Here is a 24,364-nt window from a genome sequence, read left to right on the forward strand (position 1 = left end):
TTTTGGGGATGTCTCCTTGCACAACTGACTCACAAACTCTCACAGAACCTCATGTGAAAGTCACTGCTACCCAAATGAGAAGGCAAGGCTGCTGCTGCTGTACACACCCAGACCCTTCACCAGCTGTTCACAACTCCAAGGGCAGTATGAGCAGCCTGGCTGCCATGGCAGAGGCTGCCACAGAACCATCACTGCTGTAGTCTACACTAACACAAGTATGAATAGTCCTGGAAGACCTAAAAAATTCAAGGAAATACTCAAAACATGGTGAAAAGCGTTTTTGTTCGAATTGTTATTTCCAGCATTGAAAAAGTAGCTATGGCTTTTATAAACATCAACATGGAGTTTCCTTACAGTGATCCCTTTCCCATCTGGAATAGGAAAGAGTAACACATCAGGTATAATCCTGGATTTCTGTGAATTTTGAATGAAAAGGTAGAGAAATAAGCTCATGGCAATTTTAACACCCTCAGTTCTGGTAACTGCAAGGAGCTGTCCTGGGCAGACCATTGGGTTTGTTGATGTAAAAGCAGGGTAGGTTTTAAGCAAGGACAGTGGCCTTACTTCTTACAAAAGAAAACTCTAGATGCACAACATGCCAGAATTCATGTAGCACAAAGAAGAGCTTCTATTATAAACCCAGGCTTCTGGGTTTATAATCAGACTGCTTTTCAAAGTCCAAAGCTGTGAACTAATTTATGGCCCCAGATAACTTGTACTTGCTACCATGGTAAAACTTAAAGCCAATACAGCTGATATCTGGCTTCCCAGGAAGGGCTTTTCACAGACCTAAGTAGAAAGCCAATTTGCACCCTAACCAATACTATTATAGATCTTACCCAATAATTAAACCTAGATTCCCCCTTGCTGTGGTTGGCAACAATCAGATGCAATAGAAACAACAGGTGTTTTGGTCTGCCTGGGACTCTGAAAAATGAGGGGTTAGTGAATGAAAGGAGTCCTCTATTTCTTGTGTACCACAAAAATAAATAAACCTTGATCTGCAAAATCCAGAACTGTATTATGTGCACTGCTTCAGACTGCAGCTGAATGGAGGCATTTTACTCTGGTCTCTCTGGTCTTGAATTTCAGAATACAGTGCAGAGCAGAATAAAGCCACAGACTTGGAAAAGCTATTTATAGTGCACATGCCCCAAGGAGATACAGCTAATAACTAATTCATTTCACATCACACATTTCAATGCAATATGAAAACTTCTCAGTTTCTTATCAGTGCAGAGAAAAGACCCCACTGTGGCTTTCTTTAAAATAATCAAGGATTCTTTACCAAAACATTTTAATCAAATTACATCTCCACACAGTCTTTTCTTTCCCTGCCATATAGTTATTTTAATAGGAGGTCCATACCTATTAGGTTTTAATAAAAATTCTGATAAAAGTTTTCATAAAATGATGCTCATTTTCCTAGACAACATATTTGTTTTCCAAATGGCTTTCCACAAGCTGGATTAAAATCCAATATAATACTGGTCATATCAGTAGGAAACAAGTGGAAAAATCTGCTGAAGAATTCAGTGAGCTATGTGACTGTAATATCTGCATATGATGAGGTTTTGGTTTGGGTTAGTTTTCTGCTGTAGAGAAAACAGATCAGCTAAGTATTGTTCCATGGACCAGATTGCTGAATATTCTATTACAAATGATTAAGAATTAAACAAAAGACACAGAAGATAAGGATTTGTAGTCCTTGAGAGACATCAATAAGCATACTGAGCTTCTGTTCTGCTGCAAGTGCAGCAGCAGCAAAGCAGCAAGCTGACACAGTGCTCAGTGTAATGACTGCCTTCTTGCTTCTCCACATCCTCAGTTTTTGTTTTCTTTTGCTTTTCTTCCACATACTGACACCAGGTGTTAGAACAGCTTGACTCAAGGAGAGTGTCCCATGAACAGTGTGGTTTCAGCCAGTTCTGGTGCCAAGAAGGTATCAGAAAAAAGCCAGCAGGGGAGGCTGCGAGGAGCCCCAGCTGGTGCTCCACAGGAGCTGCTATTGCCATGGGACTCTGGTAACTCTAAGAGAAGAGCAAGGACCCTTGGAAACAAAAAGGAATTGAAAAAGTCAAAAAAAACCCCCACAAATACCACAGACTATCCTATGGCTCAGACTTAGCAATGACCCACTATTTAACCTGGGCCTTCTGTTGCTTCTTAATTAAAAAGCAAGGTTTTGTTAGCAGGTTTTATGCTTAAATTAGAATTAGTTGATATACAGAACAATGTGAATGAACACCAATCTGTAATTCAGTGCCCCTAGGGCACCTAGTTTTTTCTGAGTAGGATGACAGCATCCCAATTTTACCACAGCAGAAGCAGCATGAAAATTGTTTGTAACACACAGTAAACATAGACTGTAACAAGATATTGTGAGCTTACACAGCCTTTTACTGATGTTGTAGTATCAGTGAAAATGCTGGCAAACAACACTGAAGAATATATGCATAGACATCCTAAGGATTTAAACATAACTGCCTTTCTGTTCAGCAGGCTTAACAGAGACAAAAGGAGTTAACTTGTACACAGAATGCTTGTTTGCAAATTTATCAGTCATGAAGGTCAGTGGGTAGAACTTGAACAAACATATCCTAAATCTCTAATTAAATTTAACAGAAAGAATGCAGATCTCCTTCAACAATCCTTTTAAGGTTTGGGTTTTTCTTCCTTTCAGCAGAATATTCTGATAGCATTAGAAAGTAGAGCTCAGTGACCCTTAAACATCCATTTCCAGAATCAGACCTTTTATAGAAAGGACACACTACTTCATCTGTGTGCATTGATTTTATTTAGGAAATGGAGAGAAGCTGACCTGAGGTTTTTTTCAATTTTAGATTGAGAGAGGGCTTTGGGTTTTTTTTTTCTGTTCTGTTTTCACTTCTGTTGTTTGTTCGTTTCACTATGTTTACTTTATTATATGTTTATTAATCATATGGTTTAGTCTGAATCTCTGTAATATTCAGAAAATAAATATGTCCTCATTGCTATCAAGCAACAATATATTACCTATGATTATTGAAGCAAACAAGGTAAATAATACTGACAAATATCTGATAAAAAAAATTTGCAAAGTGGGATTAAAAATAACTGCAAAATACATCATCTGCTCATTTTTTCATATTTTAGTCTGAGCCAGAGCATGTCCAGACTACCTGCAACACAAAACGTGCAAAGACTCTACACAACTAGTGAAGGCAGAAATCAGCTCAGTTGCTTTGAATTCTAAATATATTGAGGGTACATCAGCTATTGAAACCAATTTTCACTTTTAAAATTTTGCTCATACAGTATTTAAAACTTTGAAGAGCAAAAGTGCATTATAGTCATCATATTAATTCTTTGTCACTTCTCCCATCAAGTAAGTGGCAGATAACTTTTTTATGTGCTAATATTTAAACTAATTTTTATTAATTGCTGTCCCAATGTAAACTTTCTAATGGCTTCATTACATCACTAGGTGAAGAAATACAACCCTAACAGAAAAAAAAATATTAAAAGCAAATATAGGAATATAATTTAATACAAATAACACTATACTGGATATAAGCTTTTCCGTGTTTTCTTCAAAGGTCAGAAACATCTACTTTCCCCAGGAAATTCCAAGCATTTCACTTTTAAAACAAAGGAGGAGTGCAAAGCTTGTAAACTGCCAGAGATGTAAATTCATTAGTTATCAAATCTGTACATTTGAATGGCAAAACCTATGGCACTGCAGATGAAAGACATGTGACGGCACACTGGGCTTTTGGAATCTTTAAATGTACAGTGCAACACTGAGTCAGCACCTTCTCTGTAACACAGGAAAGTGAAAATGCATTTTTGGAAGAGCAAGAAGAGAGGGCTAAGCTGTGATCTCCTCCTGAAGTGCATTTATAACCTATAATTTATAATTTATTTATTTACAGCCCTGCAAAGGAGCGTGGTCTCTGATCACGCTGTCTCCTGTGATGCAGCAATGCAGGGTGCTGATGTGCCAGTACCTCAGGAGATGGATGCACTCCTGGACTCCTGCACCCTGTCAGGGAGCTCCAGCAGCACTGAACAGCGGCACAGGGAGAAGGGCTCAGGGATGGCTCTGTGCTGGTACTGTGATGGTGCCACCCATCAGTGAGCTGCTGCTAAAGAGCCAGCCCCTGAGCTGCTCTCCATACTTGTTCTACTTCCAGACAGGCATGCAGGGAGAGAAAATGAACCACTGCAAAAGCAAACACCATGAAACACCGTGTTATATTCACTGCTTTTATAGAGCTAAGCAGAATAACAGCAACAAAAAACTTCTCTCCTTTAAGGTGTGTCTCAGTGTATGCTTATTACATCAGTACAGCCAATCCTCTCCCAAACCAACCTAGAAATTTCTTCCAATGAACACCCTAAATCTGCATCCTCTCCTACTTGCTTGCCACTATATTTATTGACAATGAAGAGCTGGAGCCAATAACATGGTGTGTATATCATCCCATTTTAACTCCAGCTATTATCCAGTTGGAGCATCTTGAATTTCATTTTAAAAACTTAGTTATATATGAAGACCTTTCACATAAAGGGAAACCTCTGAAAAACAATCAGAAGAAACTTGCCACTGATACTTTTCAACATACCTTTCTATAATTAATTCATTTAGTGACAACTAAACTAACGTAAAATCAGTTTGTGCTTATACAGCCAAATGCAAAAGCAGATGACAAAAAACATGAGCAAATTTCCAACTTTTCGCTGCTCAACTTCATTAAACATGTTTTTCATTTAAAATTAGCAATGTTGCTGGGTCTCAGGTATTTCTAAATCCTGCAATTAGTGACTATTAAAACTTTCACTTATTAGCTGGATTTTAACACCATCTTCAGCATTTCCATACTGTTGCAGTACTATCTATGCTAACAGAAATTCTTCATGCTCTAGTCTTGGTGCAATATGGGGTGAAGGAGAACCTCAGCCATCCTCTCTTCTCTCATTTATCAGGGGCTGGAGAACAGCCTGTCCATATCCAGCATGTCCACACCAGACATTCAAACTCCAGAGCCTCATGACAAAGCACATAGTTAGCTTTCAGTCTCTTGCCAGCTCCCAGATATTTCCAATGTAGTACCCACTTTTTCTCTTAAGAAGGAACCTTTCTTAAGGCCTTTTCTGTTCTGAAATTATTTTCTTGACAGTCAGAAATTTCCTAAGGATTGCAAATAAAGATAGAAGCACAATATTTTATAAACCCACTGTAAAATACCGTCAGAATTTCCTAGAACTAAGAAAATTAATTTACCTCGCTCACCTTTTAATGGAAGGTGTCCCTGCCCGTGACAGGAAGGTTTGAACTAGATGATCTTTAGGGTCCCTTCCAACCCAAACCATTCTGTGATTCTATGATTCAAATGTTTTGACCCACCCAGATGTTGAATAGATAGATATAAAACAGATGTAAAGACTTATCACAAAAACCTGGCAGTGGACAAGATAAGGAAGCATTTTACACAGAACACTACAGCCATCTGTATGTCATCATAGAGTGCATCACAATCCAGCAAAAAAATGGCCTAGTCATCTTCCTGTCCACTAATGATACACACAGAACATTTATCAATTATCTGTGTGCCAAAGGGTGACCTGTTGCTGTCAGTTGAAAAGACAAGCATATTCTCCAATTATTTCCTGTATGGTACAAATTAAACAGCACAACTATTGAAACCTTTCATTAACCTCCCAGCAAGTACGTGTCTTTCAAAACAATTACAGTCAAAACAACAATGATCTGTAGACCAATTTTGCAGGGTTGAACACCAGAGACACCCATTCTTTAAATCTAATGTTATTTTGCCAGACAACAGAACACAGACATTATACAGCAAATTCCAGGCTGTATGCAACTCACAAACTGAGTGTGACCTTTTACTGTGGTCAGCTGATGGTTCAGGCTGGGGTTGCTACGGATAAGACATGGACATTCACAGGGGGCAAAGGCACCAGCCAGTCTGATCAGGTGATCTGGAGAACCCAGATTCTCTCTCAAGTCCTTAGTGCACTAGGAAGAAGCCACTGGAAGATTTGTTCTCTGGGCACAACACCAAAATAAGGATAAAGCTCAGCATTTAAAGGTGCAGCCCAACAAGGAGCATTAAAGAACCAGGAATGTACACACAGAAGGCATCCCCCCCGTCTTTGGGCAAAAGAAGAGACAGCTTTGAACTCTCCCAACTCAATACCTAAACTACATAAAAATCGAAATTGTAATAGTCTGTGCAACTGGATTAATACTCAACCAATGTCATGCTCAGGTAAGACATTTAAACCACCTCCCCCCCCCAATCAGTCTTAATTTTTAGATGTTATGGAAAATCCAAATAGAGAGATATACTCTATTGGATATCAAAGTCTTAACATGTGAACTAACAGTACCACTCCAAAAACATTTTTAAACATTCTATATTATGAAAGTTACATCACTGTAGCGCAGGAAACACCCAGTGAGGAGACAGAGTATTTTCCCACCTAAAACAAAAAAGCAAAGAGAAATTCTGACCTCAGAAAGCAGCCAGTTGGCACTGAGATTTCTTGTTCATTCCAACAGCTAGCTGATATACCAGAGCAGATCTAGAAACCTAATTATTAACTATCATTTAGAATAGTACTTAGTGATCTATTTCTTCCTTTGCATACTCAAAATCTATGCTTTGTTAGAACATAGTCTGTTTTCATTTTACAATTGTTGAGCATACAGACTAAAATGACACTATGTGTCAAAAAGGAAGTTTTGATTTATGTTTGCACTTTTCCTTGGGTAGTAAAACCAAATAAAGTTGTGTTGGCAACAATCCCATTATTTTGCCACTGAAGGCAAGTTTGTGAACCTCAGCAGAGGCTAAGTTTCCCACCAAGCTGCAGACTCATAAGGAGCTGTCAACATCAAATGCCAGAGCCAGGCCAGAAGTCTCTTTTAATTACTTTTTTTTAAGAGCACTGGTGAAAAGATAGTCCACAAGAGTGGGGACAAATTGTAGTGTCACAACTACCCAAAAAAGCAACAGAATCAAGAGTCAAATGACATCAAAAACGGTTAGTATACATGACTGTACCTTGGTCTATCATTTGGAAGATATAATTTATCAGTGCAAGCAGTGCAGCTTGTCTACTATATTTAGGGCTAAACCCAGATGGATTCAGTCAAGGAAATCTGAGGATTCTAGATGCCACCAGAGTCGCCTTGCGCACAAGCTTCCTTATAGCTTTCCCTAAAAAACAAAGAAATTCAAGACAAAAATGGTGAAAACTTTCCTCATCTAAGGACAATTTTTCAAGCAGGAACAAAACTGCTGACCCTGTAAGCAAGCAAGCACCTTGTTCTCCCAATCACTTTCAGTTATAGAAAAATACTTCCTCAGTGGACGTTCCCAGACTTACAAAAGTGAACTACAAACCGTGGCCCAGATCTTTCTAGCTCCTACATTCACCTACATCAGTGCAATTAGCTGAGAGTCAAGAGAGTTTCCTCTCTCAAACTCATAATCCCAAAGAAGAAGAAACTAACTTTAGAATTACCAGCCCTGACATAAGTCACTGAAATAATTAATACCTTGAAAATCCCTCAATGTGAAACCCATTGTATAGCTGTTGAAAGGATTAAACCCAGAGCAATCAATTTACCCTCCATCAACAGTTCAACAGAATAACTGTTGAAGCAGTTTCAAGAAGCATTAGCTGCTTCAGTCAATAAAATTTAAAATGGAGCCCACAAAACCACTCTACAGGATCTAGAGAACAGGTGCTCTTTCCCTTTTAAAGGCAGGATCTTCCTATTGAGAAAGAAAAAGTGGTAAGGAAAAAATAAAATCACACAAGCATATAAATAAAATGCTCTATTTCATAGAAATAAACTGTGTTTCCATCATCTGAATATAAGGAGAGGAAATTAGGGAACTGGATTTTTTACTAATATTGGTATTCAAAAGGAAACAGTGTGAAATAGCGACTCATCCCAGGCCTGTATGACATCAAAGAAAAAAGGCTTATGGACCCATGAAGAAATATCTTCTCCATTTTAATTCACATCTTTCATTTTCCAAAAGCCTTTCTTTTCTAGGAGTTACATCAGAAAGGAAATACATGCAAGCACTGACTAGGAAAAAAAGAATATTTATTATACATTCCAGGTAGATTTCTGTGGTTATTTACACATGTGTATATTCAAATTTGCAGAGCTTTGAAATTCAGAAAGATGAAGTGCTGTATCAAAGGAGTTCTTTTTATTAAGGCATTTGTCATTATGTGACTCTAGTTCAGACAGCAACAATCCATTCAAGTTAGTTACTCAGGTGAGTATTTGTATGCACCAAGCTGTCTTGAGAGAGTTTTCTTTCAACTATATTTGCACTTTTAAAAGCAGTACTTTTAATAAACAGTGAATCTGAATCAAGCCACAGTATTCCTTTGGTGGAAATGAGGCAAGTTCTCTGGGTATGTAGACATCACATCTCTAATACATAATTTCCAAATTCAGTGGAGGTGCAATACTTACACCACCACTTGCAGATTCAGTTTGAGCAGTGCAGAACTATCAGCCTGTGCCTGACATGTGAATTGTTAGGAAGCAACATGGAGCAAGCCATGGCTTTGAACAAGCATAGAGTATTCTCTATATAACCAAATTTAGGGACACTTCCCATCTCTCACATCGCACTTCCTTTAAAAAAGGCAGAGTTCTACTAAATGAAATCCCACTCCTTATGACTTGCCTTGCAAGCTGGCTGGCAAGTAGACATGAGGAATTATTAGCCATGGGCAATTTCTGAGTGAAGCCATATAGGAATACACATGTACTTTAGGGATGACCCAAAACCCAAGCAAAATTAATATCTTGCATAAATGTTCTTGAAAAAGTAATTAAAATGCAAGGGACACGGCAGAAATTGCTTTCAAGAGCTTGAGTATTCTTGTCTGCTTTCTGGCTTAAGAATTTTAGATGCTCAATACTTTTTAAATTACATAATCAATTTTTCTTGAATCGAAACCAAATTCAGTTATTTCTAGATCATCTATGCCACCACTGGAAGAACTAATCTAAGTATTTATTTACTGCAAACATTTGTAAAAAACTGTGATAAGTCATATTTCTATTATTTCTCTGGAAGCCATTTGTTGACGTTTTCCACATTTACATTTCAAACCACCTTCCCTTAATAAAGTCACTATATCCCAGATACCAAGGGAAAATACAGACCAGGAACAATAATTGTCACTTAAATATTGGCAGGGTGCTTATGAAATTTTGGTTTTATAATCACCTTCAGGATCACTTCCATGGTGTGTTGATACCCAGCATGGTTACAAACTAGTCTTACTTTCCATAAGTGCCCTCCATCCATTTTAAATGGGTGCCACCAAAAGGCTATGTCCAAGAAAAACAAATTCTTCTTTTTTGCTCTCCCTCCTGCATCTACAAATTTATTTATAACCAAAAAATCAAGATCAAATGTCCCATGTTCATTAGAATGCAAAAGTATCTGCCATACTCTAATACTATAATGCCATAATGACTGCTGGTCATTTGTATATATCATGCAACTTAGAATATAGTTCTCTAAAGTAAGCTAAAAAATGCTAATAAACAATGAAAAGCTCATATAACAATAAAAATCTCAACTGTAATTATCAGAAGATAAAATATCAGTGAACTCTGTCACTAAAATCACATTTGTAAAAAGTGGGCACGCTTAAAAACCATCTCCTGGATGTATGGTTTTATGTACTCATGCATCCAATGGCAACAAACAAATGTGAAACACCACACGTGTTAAATTTGACCATCCAAACGCAAAAAGTCAAAATATATTTGCTGATCCACCCACACTTTTCTAGGGCTTTTGCTTCACTCAAACAAATTAGGAGATTGTCCCATGAAAATTTTTTTTAAAGCATAGATTTGACATAAGAATGACATATTAAAATAACATAAATATATAACTATAAATATATATTTTTTGTTATTATTTTATATATGTTATATATTATAACATATAACAAAGAATAATATATGAATATAAATTAATAACAGACTTTTAAAGACTTTAGCCTGTTTAGCTACACAGTCAATGGGGAACATCCATGTTCTAGTTATTAGGATAGAGGAATCCCAGTGCAATAAATTAATACTTACTCCATACTATAAGCAAAGAAGAGTTTTACTCTTCCTTTTAGTTTGCTGTGACACGACTGGTTTAAGCTCTGCTGGTTTTCAGTTTGTTTTGGTTCTGCTTGGGGGTTTTTTGGTACTATCTTGGGAGCTGGATTTTTCATTGTTTGTTGAGCTGATGCAAATCTTCATCTTGATCTCTTGCAAAGTCATGTCCCACATGCTTAGAAACTTGTATTTCCTGAACATCATTATGGCTTTACCAGTCTGCTTTACTATTCTGGTGGCTGCACAACGAGGTTTACCTGGGTGTCCAGCCACAGTGAGGAATTCAAATACTGAAATGAAGCCATTACAGATGTCTACAAGCTCATGGTCTCTACCAGCATCATTTAAAGCCTCTCCAAGACTCCATTTCATCACTTAGTTATTTTTCTTAGTCAAACCCCTGATAACTAGGAGGTGGCTTTGTTCACAGCAAGAGCACAGATATCATTATTCACTGCCTGCATTTCACTCCACAGTGGGACATTATTACCTGTGTACAGAAATGAAGGGGTAGCACATAAGGCTCTGGGAGAGCAAACAAAAGCTCTCATGACATTTCTGGGAGGAAAAGGCAAAGGCTTCTTCAGAATATCCTGCTATCCACAGGGAAAGGACTGTGCCCCTCTTTTGTACAGAGCACAAAGGGAAAAAAGCATTCCAAGATGAAATCCCTTCTCTGTCTAGTTATTTCCGTGTTCAAATACATGTTTCCGCATATTCATCATACTACACCTTGATGGTCTTTTAGTATGTAGCACCATCTTTTACAAATCTAATTTCTAAACTGAAATCTGAAAGTTTCATTTTGGATATAGGCATGAGCTCAGCAGTAAGTTGCTTTGTATAAAACAAGCTCTGTCTTTTATTTGACCTACTGATACAATAGCAGCCGGATGGGTAGGAGAACTACCTTCAAACCAAGAAGCTTAAACCCTTCAGAAGACCAGCAAAAGTCTACCTTCAATTTTTCAACAGTTCAACTACCACAATATCTCCCTCTCTAGCTTGTCTTTTTATCCTTGTAGCACTGCCAGCTACATGTCAGCATCATTAGAACGTTAAGATCCTTATAGATTATCTAGCAGTTGTCCAGAATTTTCTGATTAGCCAAACAGCAGCACTAAAACTGAGCAGACAAGCAGCAGTCTGGTAATTCTCTATGAGCAAACAATACCCTGTCAGAAACATACTACCACTTAGAAACACAATGAAAAGCAGCCAAACATGGATAAAGAATTTTAAAAATTAATATTTTTTAGCTATGAATTACTGATACCTTTGGGTGATAAAACAACATAGAGAAATTAGTTCAGTCATTCAGTTTTGCCATCATCCTGGAAAAGAACGAATGCCTTTTATTACCATTGCAAGCATTTAGTTACACATCCCAATATATAGCATAAACATAGATTGGGATATTTTCTTGAAACTCAAATTCAGCTGTTCTCCCAACCTCTTCAGATTCTTCAAGCCAGAAATACCTGCTCTTTTGATACAGCTCTAGCCTCTGTGACCCATTTCTTATTCTGGGCTGAATCGTTACAAAAGCCAGCCTATTGGTGAAAATAAAAAAGGAATGCTGAACACCATAGCAACTGGCTTGCAGCCTTGCTAACATGCAGGAAGGATTTTTTACTTGAACAAGAGCTACAAGTGAAAACACCAGGCCAAAATCAGGTCTGGCATAATATCAACAACACAATAGAAACACAGAAATTACTTGACCCCTCCCCAGTCTCCTCCCTGTAATACCTTTTGTGCAGCAGCAAATCTTCAGGTTCTTATGAAATACATTAATTCAAACACATTAAATAAAATTAAATAAATTAAATTCAAACAGCAAATTAAAACATGTGCCATGGTATTGATTCCACATATACATCAATATGTGGCAGAATCTTTGCAAAATAGGATTAAATGTTGAAAAATCAAGTAATAGAAGCAGAACAATAAAAGAGCTTGATCTTCAATTTTAATTAATGGTCATACCACTCCACAACTAAAAGGATTGAAAGTTTCTAAAGAAACACCTCTAAACACAGATAATTTTATAATGCCAGATTTAGTGATCACTTTTTTCAAAGTAGTCACTCAATGTCAATGCCCTCTAAGAACTGCATCAAATCCATGAGGAATACATTTGAAGAAGCATATTGCTCTGGAATTACTGCAAGACTATGTGTTCAGGCCAAGGTTTTAGCAGGGGGTGGGCTCTGTGGGAAGAGACCAGAAGCTGCCCTGTGTTGGACAGACTCACTGCTGTCCCAAGGTGAGCCCACAAGTGACACTGGTGCACCTCTGTGATAACATATTTAGGAAAGGGTAAAAAAGCCTTTTTGGCAGCTGTGAGAGAGAAATGAGAAAACATGAGAGAACCAGCCCTGCAGATGCCAAGGTCATTGAAGAAAGAAGGGGCAAGAAATTCCAGAGCAAAAGTTCCATTGCAGTCACTAGAGAAGACTGTGACAATGCAGGTTGTGCTCCTGCAGTTGATGGAAGTCCACAGTGGAGCAAATATCCACCCTGCAAGCACATGGAGAACACCAAACCAGAGCATGAGGAGATGCTCTAAAGGAAACTGCAGCCCATGGAGGGCCCAGGCTGGAGCAGGGACATGACAGGACACATGGGCCATGCAGGGAGCCCACACTGAAGCAGATTTTCAGGCCAGGACTGTAGCCTGTAGGAGCAGCACATTCCTGACAGACTGTACCCCATGGAAAGGCTCATACTGAAGCAGTGGAGAAGGACCTGTGTTGGAAAAGCTCATGAGGACTGGATTCCTTGAGTGGGACCTCCCAGTGAGGCATGGGAAGAGCATAAGGAGAAGGAGCAGCAGAGATGAAATGTTACAGACTGAGAGTAACTCAGTCCCCATTCCTCCTACTCTGTTCAGAAGGGCAGAAAGTGGCAGGCAAGTTTGGAAGGAAAGAGGGAAGCGGAATCTGGGAAAAGAGAGGGATTGAGGGCAAGAAGGTTTTAGGTTTGATTATTTTTATCACTAACTTTCTATATTTTTAATTAGCAAGAAATTGATCTTTCTCTAGTCAAATATGCTTTGCCTGTGACAGTAATTGGTGAGGGATGTCCTCTCCTTATCCTTTCATCTTACTTCCTCTTCTTGTGCTGCTGCAGAAGGGGCATGAGAGAGCAGCTTGGGCACCTGGCAGGCAGCCAAGGCCACTCCACTACAGAGCCCTTGCATTTGGGGAAAAGAAGAAATTTCTCCTCAGCAAATTAAGCTATGAAGTCTTTACTTTGAAGTAGAGGTACCCATCTGTTCTAGGTCAGCTGTAATAGGTATTTACTGCATTGCACAGTGAAGAATCACAGCCCTGTCTCTTCTTCAACCACGTTTAGGGTGGCTTTACTCAGAAGACTCTATTTGCCTGCATTGTAAGGATGCCCCCTGAGTTTGGCTTTACAGGCCAGAGGAAATGTCAGCTCTGCTCCTCTTTGTGCATCATTTAAGAGGTACTCAAAACCTCCTATGAAGTATTATTAAGTGAAGAAAAGATACCAACAGTGCTGCTTTTAATACTAGGGCTAATTTTTGAACTAAGTCAGAGTTAAGTCCATAACTCCACAGTATCAAATTTATTTATTTACTGTACAAGCATCATTTCTGAGCTTTTACTGGCATTATGGAGCATTACAAACCACCTACACCTATGAAAATCCATGTACTTTTTTGCCACTAAAACTAGGGGAAGAGCCTTACTTTGGGTTCCTGAAAATAGTGGTTCTACTTTCTATGAAGGAAATAATGAACTGTGGGTTATTATACCTGTTAATATGTTTTCTGTATCTGACATTGGCCAGAAATGTTTAAGGCCTTTTGAGCCCCAAACTCATGCAGTCTTACAAGAGCTTTATGTTCCCAAGAAACTTCTATATCAGAGACCACAGACCTCGAATTAACAAAATATACTTTGGTTTAGGGAGGTGATTCCATCATACTGGTAAATTGTTTGACATGTTCTGTACATGTTGAAAATGGGCAGGTTTCTGGTTTTTCTCAGATCTCTGATGCATCATAATTCAGACATGAAATCAGCTAATTGTAACCATACATCTGTGCTTAACCTGTACATATCTCAGTATGTCAAAGTGGAAAATCAAATATGTCTGCATTTATAATATATACATAGGATGAATACAGGCTTTGTTAAACACCCTCTCAGAAAGTATGCATGCCCTTTATCTTCCAAAAGATACTTCCTTTATTTGAAAGTCACACTTTTATTTACTTCACATTCCACAAAACAGTGAAAAAATTTGCTATTTTGGCTCCACACACAGAAGATGTTAAAAGTATAAATAAATAAAAACAGGACAAAGACAGCCCAAGAAACTTAGCAAAGCTACAGTCAAAGTTTTAGTTGCCCTTGATTTTAACACATGCGGGTTTCCAATGCTTCCCTTGCTCATCAGATAAGAATGTCTGATGGGCTGATTACCACAGTGATCACTCTTACCCATTTTTCATACTTTCTGAACAGGACTTTATGGTTAGCTTGTTTTGATTTACCTTTGTTTTATTTAGAAGCAATGAAGCAAGGAATTTTTTTTCACTTGAGGTGTTACCCAGGAATTCACATCACCTGCTTTCTGAAAACATACAAAATGGTACTCTGTGGTTACTATTACTCATGCAAGCACACTTTTTCCAAGAAATAACTACACAAATGTACACTAGAAATACTGTCATGTTCCTGGAAGTATGGCCTTAGCACCTGCAAGATCAGATTTGGCTCTCATGCCAGTTTTCTATTCAACTTAGGTCAATGACAATCTATTCTGTTCCCTGAAAAACTGTAAATTTTCTCTCTAGAGTTACAATCTTAAGTCAGAATCCAGAATGCAGAGGACAATCCAGAAAAATGGTTATTCATTCTGCATACTCACTCTTGCCTAAATAAGTTAAAAAAATGTGGATCCAGGGCAGTCACTTATTATAACAAAAAAGGTCAAATTCAAGGAGGACTGGAATACAAAACTGTCAGTGACCTCAGCTCTGAAACAACTCCTACCTGCTCAAATTGGCATGAAACCCATGACAAAGATGCAGCAGAGGTCCAGTGACTGAAGTACTCAATGGTCAAAAGAAACCAGCAGAACAATGGCCACAGCTGTTTCCAAAACTTGGGAGAGGGCAACACAAATGGCTCAGAATGTTGAAGACAATGCCAAGATTCTGTTACCCTTCATTTGCCTAGCAGAAAGGCATCATTTGAGCCTAAATACTTCCACTGTTCTCATTACAATTTATTATGACAAAATTATTATCATGACAAAATAATTATTTATTAGTATTATCAGAAATATTAAAACTAACTTGAACCATCAGTTTCTTTAGTAACAAAAATAGCAAACTGTTTAGGAATACATTTCTGCATGTCAGCCCAACTGATGGGTGTCTGGAAGCAAGTCATTTGTGTGAAGGAAACTCAGTGGTAACACTGTGGAAACTGTTCCTCCTACTAAACAGTACTGCTGATACATCAAGGGCCCAGGAAAAAAATTACAGAACTATTAAACACAAAAGAAGGCATCTTAGCACAAGCACAGTACACTCATACAAAAAAATAATCTCCATGACTACAATTCAGTTACGGAGAAACATCTAAACAGTTAAACAGATGAGCAGCATGCTGAGTCTTATGTTATTACAACCTTTTAATGTCGAGCCTCATTCTTTCCTGTAATATTTAGATTTCTGAGTTCAACAGCGAGTTGACCTAGGCAGTTCAAGGTTTTCTGCAAACTAAAGATGTTTGCTTGGTTAGTCTCAGAAGAAGCTATGTTTAACCAGGGATTTAAAACAGACAAGTCTATCCAAACACCTTGTCAAAGATCCCCTGCATTATACACAAATATATTTCCCCTGCAGAAATATGCAGTATTACTCTCTCAGAGAAGTTTTCCACCCTACTATGAAAATTAGTAATTAAGTGAGCTAATTTGCAAAAGGACACCTGTAGAACTTGTACCTAAATAAGAACAAAGGCTCTTTATTTTAGGTCAGTGAAAAGTCTACATGTACACATGGGTCACTAGTATAGAAGACAGACTCAGTATCATGCAATTCAGTTTCCTGTAGTCCAGTTAAAAAATCCAAATAAAACAGTGTGTGCAATACAGTTAGTGCAGGAGACACAAAAAAAAAAGGAGAAACAAAGAAAGGGAAAAAAGGTTTTACTTTTATTGAAGGTATTTAGGGTTTGTATTATCTCTGGGACATCTCAGACTAAATTACACTCGCAACATGGACTGTCTAGATGTACCACTTCCTCTAAGACACAGCTGTTTTGAAAAACTTTTATTCACTGCTTGTAAAGTGACAAAATACAATCAATGAAGTGTAGACACCTTTATCACATTTGCTTTTTGTAAATTCCAAGGTCCATAAGGGATTCCTGTAACCAGCCATCTGGGTTGAACACAAAAATAAGTGACAGGCATCCCTACCTCCCAGTCCATCTCCAGAATCAACCTCACAGATGCTCTCCCCTTCCATATTGTCTTTGGGATGCAGCAGAAAGCAAGATCTTCCTCAAGTGATTTGCTCAGGCTCCAGAAGGAAGATGAATCCACCCACTCTGCAGCCAGCAAGTGATATCTTTCAAATAAAAACAAAAACAAAGCCATTGAGCCACCTCTGCTATACAACAGATTAATTTAATTTCATTTAATTTCTCCCTTAAAAATTCAGCTTTTCAAGACTGTGTGTCAGCTAGTTCTACAGCCAACATTGCAGCTCCTTATATCAACACAGTCTCTTCAGGGGGTGTCTGAGCTCCTTTTCCCTTGTAAATTCTATGGTGCTTCACAGATCAAACTCTCCACCCAACAGAAAGAGGTTACATCAGTCCAAATTGCAGGACTCTGTTAAGGTGGAAAGCTTCAGCCCAGATTCATGCTCATCCATATGGCCTGACAGGACTAGCAGAAATATACTAAATATCCACATGATTAGCTCTTCTCTGGCACACTGTGAATACAGTAAAACCAAATTACATGCAGGTTGCAAACAACTACACAGACTGAAAACACACAGCTCATGTGGGTTCCCCTTCTTACAACTCCTAGGGTTATTTTAAGTATAGGTAGAGAGAGAGCATCTCAGTTTAGCAATGGATTTGATTTGCAGATGAGTATAATGAAGGAAAGTGTAAAGATGGGTGTAGACAAAAGACTAAACCCACCTCATGTTTTATTTAAGAGAAGGACAATGAGGGAGCAAAAACCCTTTCCCTTAAATTGAACCTAAACAGCTGATTGTTTTGCTCTTACTGTCCTGTGTAGCTAGTTTTTACCAGCACCTTCTCTTTCTGAATATAAGAGAAATAACTCACAATAAATTAAAATAAATACTAAGGAGTCAGGAAACACCCTCACATTAGTGCCTTTGAGAGGCAAAAACAGACAAAAAGCAATCAGAACAGCATGGAGTTACTAGATTAGTTTTGCAGCAAGTGGAGAACTGTCATGTGTCAGATGCTCATGATTGAGACAGCAAAGCAAGAATGAGCTCCAATGCTCGTCTAAGTGTCAGATTTGCAGTATGATTATTTTTAAAACAAAGGAAAACAGGAACCAAAATGCATCCAAAAAGAGCTCTCTGCCACAAATGAACTCAGGCTAAGAACAGAAAACACATGAGAGAACAATGATCAAGTATATGACTAATATAATACATAAAACTGTTCAGGTATCACTAACTCTCAGCCAGACATGGAGCAATGTATTAGCTGTTTCCTTGCCAGTTTTGAATGAGCAAATAACAACTAATTTCTATTTGCAAGTCTGTGGCCTTCTCTTGCTTTTCCATGTCACTAGGAAAGCATTCAAACTGTCCCATGCAACTGTGTCTTATTGAAGGTGTGGAAAAAGGAAAAACAAAATTGATTAACATCAACTGCCCTGCATGGAACATGAGTTCCCTTCTTCAACTTCCTATCACAAGAAAACAAGAAATACTATAAACAAGTCTGTATTCAGACATCAGGTTAAAGAAAATCAATAGTTCAAGCACTATGTCATTTTGTTGATAAAAAGAAGAGCATACCTAGAAGTCTCACACCAGAAGAACTCTGTTTCTTCGGCTTCTTCAAGCATCTCTCTCAGCATCTGCACGTTTTTGTTGATTTTCCATTGCTTGAGCCAGTTTAGGTGTAGGCCATGTAACAGAGCATGCATGGCACTGTGAAACACTGAGCAGAATTCCAACGGAGGGAAAATTTAGCACAGCCTTCCAACATTGCTGATGACTCTTCTTAAACTTGAATAGGCAGTTCAAGGCGTTCTTCTAAACCCACCTGTGTGTCCTTCAGAAGGTGGGCTACTGCAGTTTGCCAAAGAGCAGAGACTCAGAAAGGATCCACCATCATGCTGATTTCCAGTGATGAAATATCCGTTGCAGAAATTTGGGAAAAAAAAAATCCATACCCCTTATTTTAAAAATATTAAAATACTTACCAAATAAATGAATGGAATACAACAGTAATAGTATCAAGCTCTGGCTGTGTATTTACACCTGAAATATGTATGCTCCAAATGCTGATTTAGGATACTCAGAAGAACATTAACAATCACAGTTCCTGTTTATAAAAGCAAATGCCCTCAAGCAATGAATATTGGATTCCCGTGATCAAAGTTCTACTGTCAATGTCACAGGGTTTAGTACTACTTTTCCTAGACAAATAGGTCAGATGAACAATTAACCAGCATTTTAAAAAGTCAACCACAGCCCTTCAAACATAAGAACTTTTCTTGCAAGTTTGCTTTTAGAAAGGTCATCTTATTATGCTCAGATCTGGGCTTTTATGATGAATGCCACAGTCCTCCTGCACAGTAATACAGAAACATGTTTGTTTAAACTAACTGACCACAGGACATTGTGCATTGTCTAGAAACTAAACATTATATTTTATGCCTGCATATGTAGAGAAAAAATAATCCATGCCCAGCATCAATGCCTACTTCTACATCTACTTAGATACAGCTGTTGCACAACCTAATGTGTTCACTTGTCTGTAAACAAAAATGTGTGTCCTTATGAAAAATCCATCAAGTGTTTTATCCATTTTTGCCTTATAATAATTAGCTAAATGAAGTCTACATGCCTTTATTAAAACCTGTACATGTAGAAAAGACTAAATTCCAAGACAGTCAAGGCATAAGGACTGATAACTAAAACTAAGTATCACCACTGGAAAAAAAAAAAAACATTTCAGTGCAAGATTACTAAGACCGTAACTGGCAACAAGGCTCCACTAAGACAAAATTACTTTTAATATTTTTATGGAAATCCAAGATTAAAATAACATAAACAGAAGAAAACATGTTTTTAAATAATTTATTATTTTATATACATTTCATTGTGAAACAAATTAATTGTTCTTTATTACATGCTTGCTGTCTCTTCCCACTTGGCATCTGCAGCAATATTGCTTTTAATAGCCTTTCACTCATTGCTGAACCTTTGGGTGGTGGGGGAAGGCACTGTTAGTCAATACCAAACCCCCATTGCTCTGTTCTCTGGCTATGAAAACTTTTAATTAAAATCTGAAAGCAAAAGGATGTAACAGAACTGGAATGTAGAGCTGTTGAAATGTAATCACAGCAATGGAGTAACCACAGAGGTGGAATTCTTAGTAAAGAACTGCTTCATGCTTGGCCGTTTACCCCTTATATAACAGAGAGAAAAACCTGAAATGTTTTCAGTCAGCCCTTCCACAAAGGAAAAATTCCCCAGCAGAGAAGCACAGAAGAATGAGGTATGAGTAAAGTTGTTTTCGAACCATGCAGCAACAAGTTTGCTACTTTTTAAGTACATAGCATTTGAAACCTACATTACAGGGCTCCTCTGGTCACATAGTTTCATTGTTTGATCATCTTGCTCATTCAAAACCTTCTCCTACTAAGATCATACAGTATGTCCCATTTTTGGCCATCAAAACAAAATAAAACCATTGCTTGGTGCTGTCATCTGGTCCATGATGAAAATGCTATCGTGACAGGGGGGAAAAAAACCAATGAACATGTCTACTTAAGTCTTAGGGAAGATATTTCTGGTGTTGAGGGAACTCGACATAGAAGGAGGCTCAGGAAGAGTCTCAGCAAGACCAGTTGTTCACAACTTCTACCTCAGTGTGGTTCACAGAACCACCCATGTCAGAGTAAAGCAGCAGGTGGCAGAAAGATGAAGTGGGGAATGCATAACTCCTTGCATGACACATATTTTTTCCCTCAGAAGAGTTAAAAAAGCTTCAACGCTGTTTTAACCCAAGCCAAGAAGTTATGTTGCCAAGCAGATGTACAGAAGAAAGAGCAATAGATAATTACTGTCATTAGTCACCTCCTTCAGACCAGAGCCTGGCTGCAAGTGCTGTACAGTGGGGTGCAGAGAAATTGCATATGCATCCAAGAAAGCCCAATGAAATGTAAATGACTGCAGTCCCTTGATCTTTCTGAAATGATGTGGTTCAGCCTCCGGCTGCAGATATTGGATTTTGCAGCATTAATCCCCACTAATGTAACATAATACTACCACTGGAGTGTATGTACATTTTGATAACAACATATGAAGAAGCACAAATTGTGTTGCAAAAATGAGAGTATGATAAGAATATTTATATTTGCACATTAAATCTTCAGGAAACTTGACAAGTTTAATTCTCCAATTAAAGTCAGAAAGACAATAGTTTTCTACATTTCAAATCAAGTGCTGAGATAACAAACATGCCAGAATTAAAATGGGAAGGGAAGATTCAAGTCACAGAATCTCTGAATGGTATGGATTGCAAGGGACCTTGAAGATCATCTAGTCCAAACCCTATCTCTGTATTTGAATGCTTCCAAGGGACAAGGCAACCACAACTTCTAGGGGCACTGTTTTAGTGTCTCACCACACCCAGAGAGAATAATTTATTTGTAATATTCAACCTAAATCTTCCCTCTTTCATTTTAAGGCCATTCCCTTTGTCCTGTCAATATAAAGCCTTGCTAGAAGGCCCTCTCCAGGTCCCTTGCAGCCCCCTTCAAGTACTGGAAGGACACAAAGGTCACACCAGAGCCTTCCTTTTTCCAATCTCAATTTTCTCAGCCTCTCCTCACAGGAGAGGTGCTCCAGCCCTCTGATCATCTTTGGGTGCCTAACTCACTGCAGTAGCACATTCTCTGCTGACTCAAAGACCCCAGTAGTCTCAAATACATGCTGTGGGTGCGCTTTTTCAAACGGATTTTTTTCACAATAGATTCCTACATAAGCCAAACTCCTAGGCTGCTGCCAGACAGACTTTCCTCAGGTGCACACAGTCAACTCCTGCCCATAAATCTCAGAGGATGGTGCCATATCTGCTTCTGAAAAGGTTATATTTCTCAAATTTTACCATCAAACGGATTTACAATGAATTATCAGTGACCTATCTTTATAAGTCCTGTGTCTCTGCAGGCAGCCAACCTCACACAAGGAGTCCTGCTAAGCTAGTTATTTTTCCTTTCCCTTCATTTCACTCATTTGTTGTAGGAATTTATTCAAAGTTAATGAATCAGTCCAAAATTCTTCATACATATTTCAGTGTTCTTTAAAAAAACAAAAAAAAGAGATCTACAATTTAGAAATGGGCATAAATCTTGTATTCAGTCAGGCATGACCATGCTTGAGTTGTTCTGCAGTAATACACTACCAACAAGCCTCCCTGACTACCAGACTTGATAATCATAATTCCTTCCTAACAAGGCTTTCAGTGTGACTTTATTATTCTGAGAAAGTCTGAGTTGAATTGATTCACTGTATTTCACCACAAAGCTGCGTTTTTTGAGGTATCTCCATATGGAAATCTCAATGAAGTCAAAAGGAAGTTTGTTACAGACGTGGACATTTAAAAAACTGACAAAATCCTCTCTTTCCAATACATAAAAATAAGCTGCCACTCAAAATTTTGCAAAATATGGTCAAGTGCTAAGCAGTTTGCTGGAAACAGCCATGAAAGGAGATCTGACTATTCTAATCCTGCAAAATACAGTTCAGGGATGGGATAAAGATCATAAAAGAGCAGATTAATTTCACAACCTCATTCCTCAAAAATATCCCTCTGAATTGGCAAGAGAAGTGATTACTGAGGTACTTCATTTCCACACATGTTTTCCTTAATAAAGTTTATATTTCAAATCCTTACCTATTTTACTCACCAACCTGTTTTACTGCTCCTATCACACAGTACTTCACTTTCCACCTGCTTTTCTTTACAAGCATATTGTGACCACTGTGAGAAAGTTACTTCATGCACCAATGTGCAAAAGCATTGGCAATTCAGCCGTTGTTTCACCAGAACAGAGTTCCACAAAACCTTTGCCACACCACTCCCTGGTGGGCCAATGCCATAAGGTAAAGTGAGGGCTGTGCACTGCAAAACAATTCCCATCAAGCTAACACAACATCCTCTGTAATCTTAGAAAAATAATCTTGCAATTTGGTTCCTCTGCTAACAGCAGAAACAGCAGCTATGGCACGTGCAGAAACAGCAGAGGCCAAGCTAGTATCTTTTAAAGCCACCTGATGATGTTGACAGTTGTCTGGAAACAAACTGCGTATTATTGTTTCTGTTCTAGGCATACTAATTCAAAAACAGAGGGCAGGATATCATATTAGAAATATTTTCCTTAAAGATGTGCCTAAGAAGACAATTTTTCCAACTTGAGATTTACTATGTAGTCAGTAGGAATCTGTGTATTGCTGCCAAGATTCATGAAAGAGTGAATTTGACATTTACACAAATTGATTTCTGCATACATTTAAGCTCTACTACTGTTACCAACACAAAGCACACCTTAACACAACAACCTACAAAGAAAACCATAAAAACACCCCCAGAACACATCTCCTTGATAAGGTGAATTTTCAGTTCAGTCTAAATACAGCCTTCAGTTTAAAAAATCATGTTTCACATTTGAGACAATGCTGATAAAACAGCAGGATTTTTCTATTTCTTCTAGGACTGTTTCCAAAGAAGAGAAACTACATTTAATTTTGAAACCCACATTCCTATTGCAACTAGCAATGGCTCTAGGAGCATATAGTAAAAAAATGGATTAATCAAGATATTGATCAAAACGATTTGACAGAAACTGTGCAGGAAATCTGAATTAAAAAAATAAAGTCATAACAAGGAAAAAAAAAGTGAAATAAAAACCCCACTGTCTTTATTATTGGCATAGTTGTATTTTGCAGTTTGCAGCACAAAAACAATTTGTTTTCCTTAAGTTTTAGCTGAAGGTCTAAATGAAACATGCAATACATATAGAGTATTTTCTCATTTGTTTTAACATTAATTTTCAAGACAGTGTTGAAAAGCTGAATTTATACCCAGCTGTAGTTTTTATAACCAACCAAGAGAAATTTAGTTTGCATGCTAGAGCAACTGTGGAAATCAATTCTTAATCTATGACCTTGCTTACCACAGCTTGAAGCCTTGCAATAAATAAATGCCTTGAGCCACACATAAGAAACATTTGGTGAATTAGAGACAAATAACACAAATCTATATGTGTATATATAGTATTAGAAAGGTCATATAAAATACAATATAGGCTTTTTTCCTAGCTCTAACATAATAATGTTTGAAAGGCAAGACCTGGTAATTGCCTACATTAATATCCAGGTGGTGAACAGTCACTAGAACCTATTTTCCTTTCAAATTACAGTGTTCATCCTTTTAGACAACTTCTTGTAACCCATCTTTTTTTTAGTGTGGAAAATGCCAGAATTATTAGAAATCTCTGAAAAGAACTATTTTCTTTGTCCTAGTATATGAAAATTCTTTCTCTAAAGCACATTTAAGCTTCCTTGTGAACACTGCAGCGTTTCATCACTAACAACAGGAAAATAAATGCCAGAGCTCATGTGTTAACCTGCACTTAGTCACAATTACCCTCTTTTACAAGCTGAACCTCTCAAATCCTCACCCCACATGAAATTACTTACTTCTCACTGGAGTATATGCCGAAAGAAAAAAGAACCTCTAGTACTGTCTCCTTATTAATATTGCATCATTAAAATTCACCAAAAAATCCTGTAAACAAATCTGTACCTCCTTAAAAACACACCTTCCATTCTTGATGTATTTGATTGACTGTCGATTTTAAAATCAAGTAGTACAACACAGCACTTGTTCAGCTAATTTC

The 24,364-nt window shown here is 37.8% G+C and overlaps 1 protein-coding gene across 3 annotated transcripts in view; it reads right to left on the minus strand.

Moving 5' to 3' along the window:
* PPP2R2C (protein phosphatase 2 regulatory subunit Bgamma) overlaps nucleotides 1-24,364 on the minus strand; it is a 136,469-nt gene that overhangs the window by 79,415 nt on the left and 32,690 nt on the right. The window contains exon 1 of one of the 3 annotated variants that reach the window (XM_059845207.1): nucleotides 16,646-16,787. The exons of 1 other annotated variant lie outside the window; for it this stretch is intronic. In XM_059845207.1, coding sequence (XP_059701190.1) covers nucleotides 16,646-16,694 — 49 coding nt within the window. In that variant the 5' untranslated portion in view covers nucleotides 16,695-16,787. Of the gene's footprint in view, nucleotides 1-7,073; nucleotides 7,222-16,645; nucleotides 16,788-24,364 lie in introns of those variants that run through there. One more of the 3 variants, XM_059845208.1, reaches the window with a different exon arrangement.

This window comes from Haemorhous mexicanus, chromosome 4 (genome assembly GCF_027477595.1).
Source record: "Haemorhous mexicanus isolate bHaeMex1 chromosome 4, bHaeMex1.pri, whole genome shotgun sequence".
NCBI lineage: Eukaryota > Metazoa > Chordata > Aves > Passeriformes > Fringillidae > Haemorhous > Haemorhous mexicanus.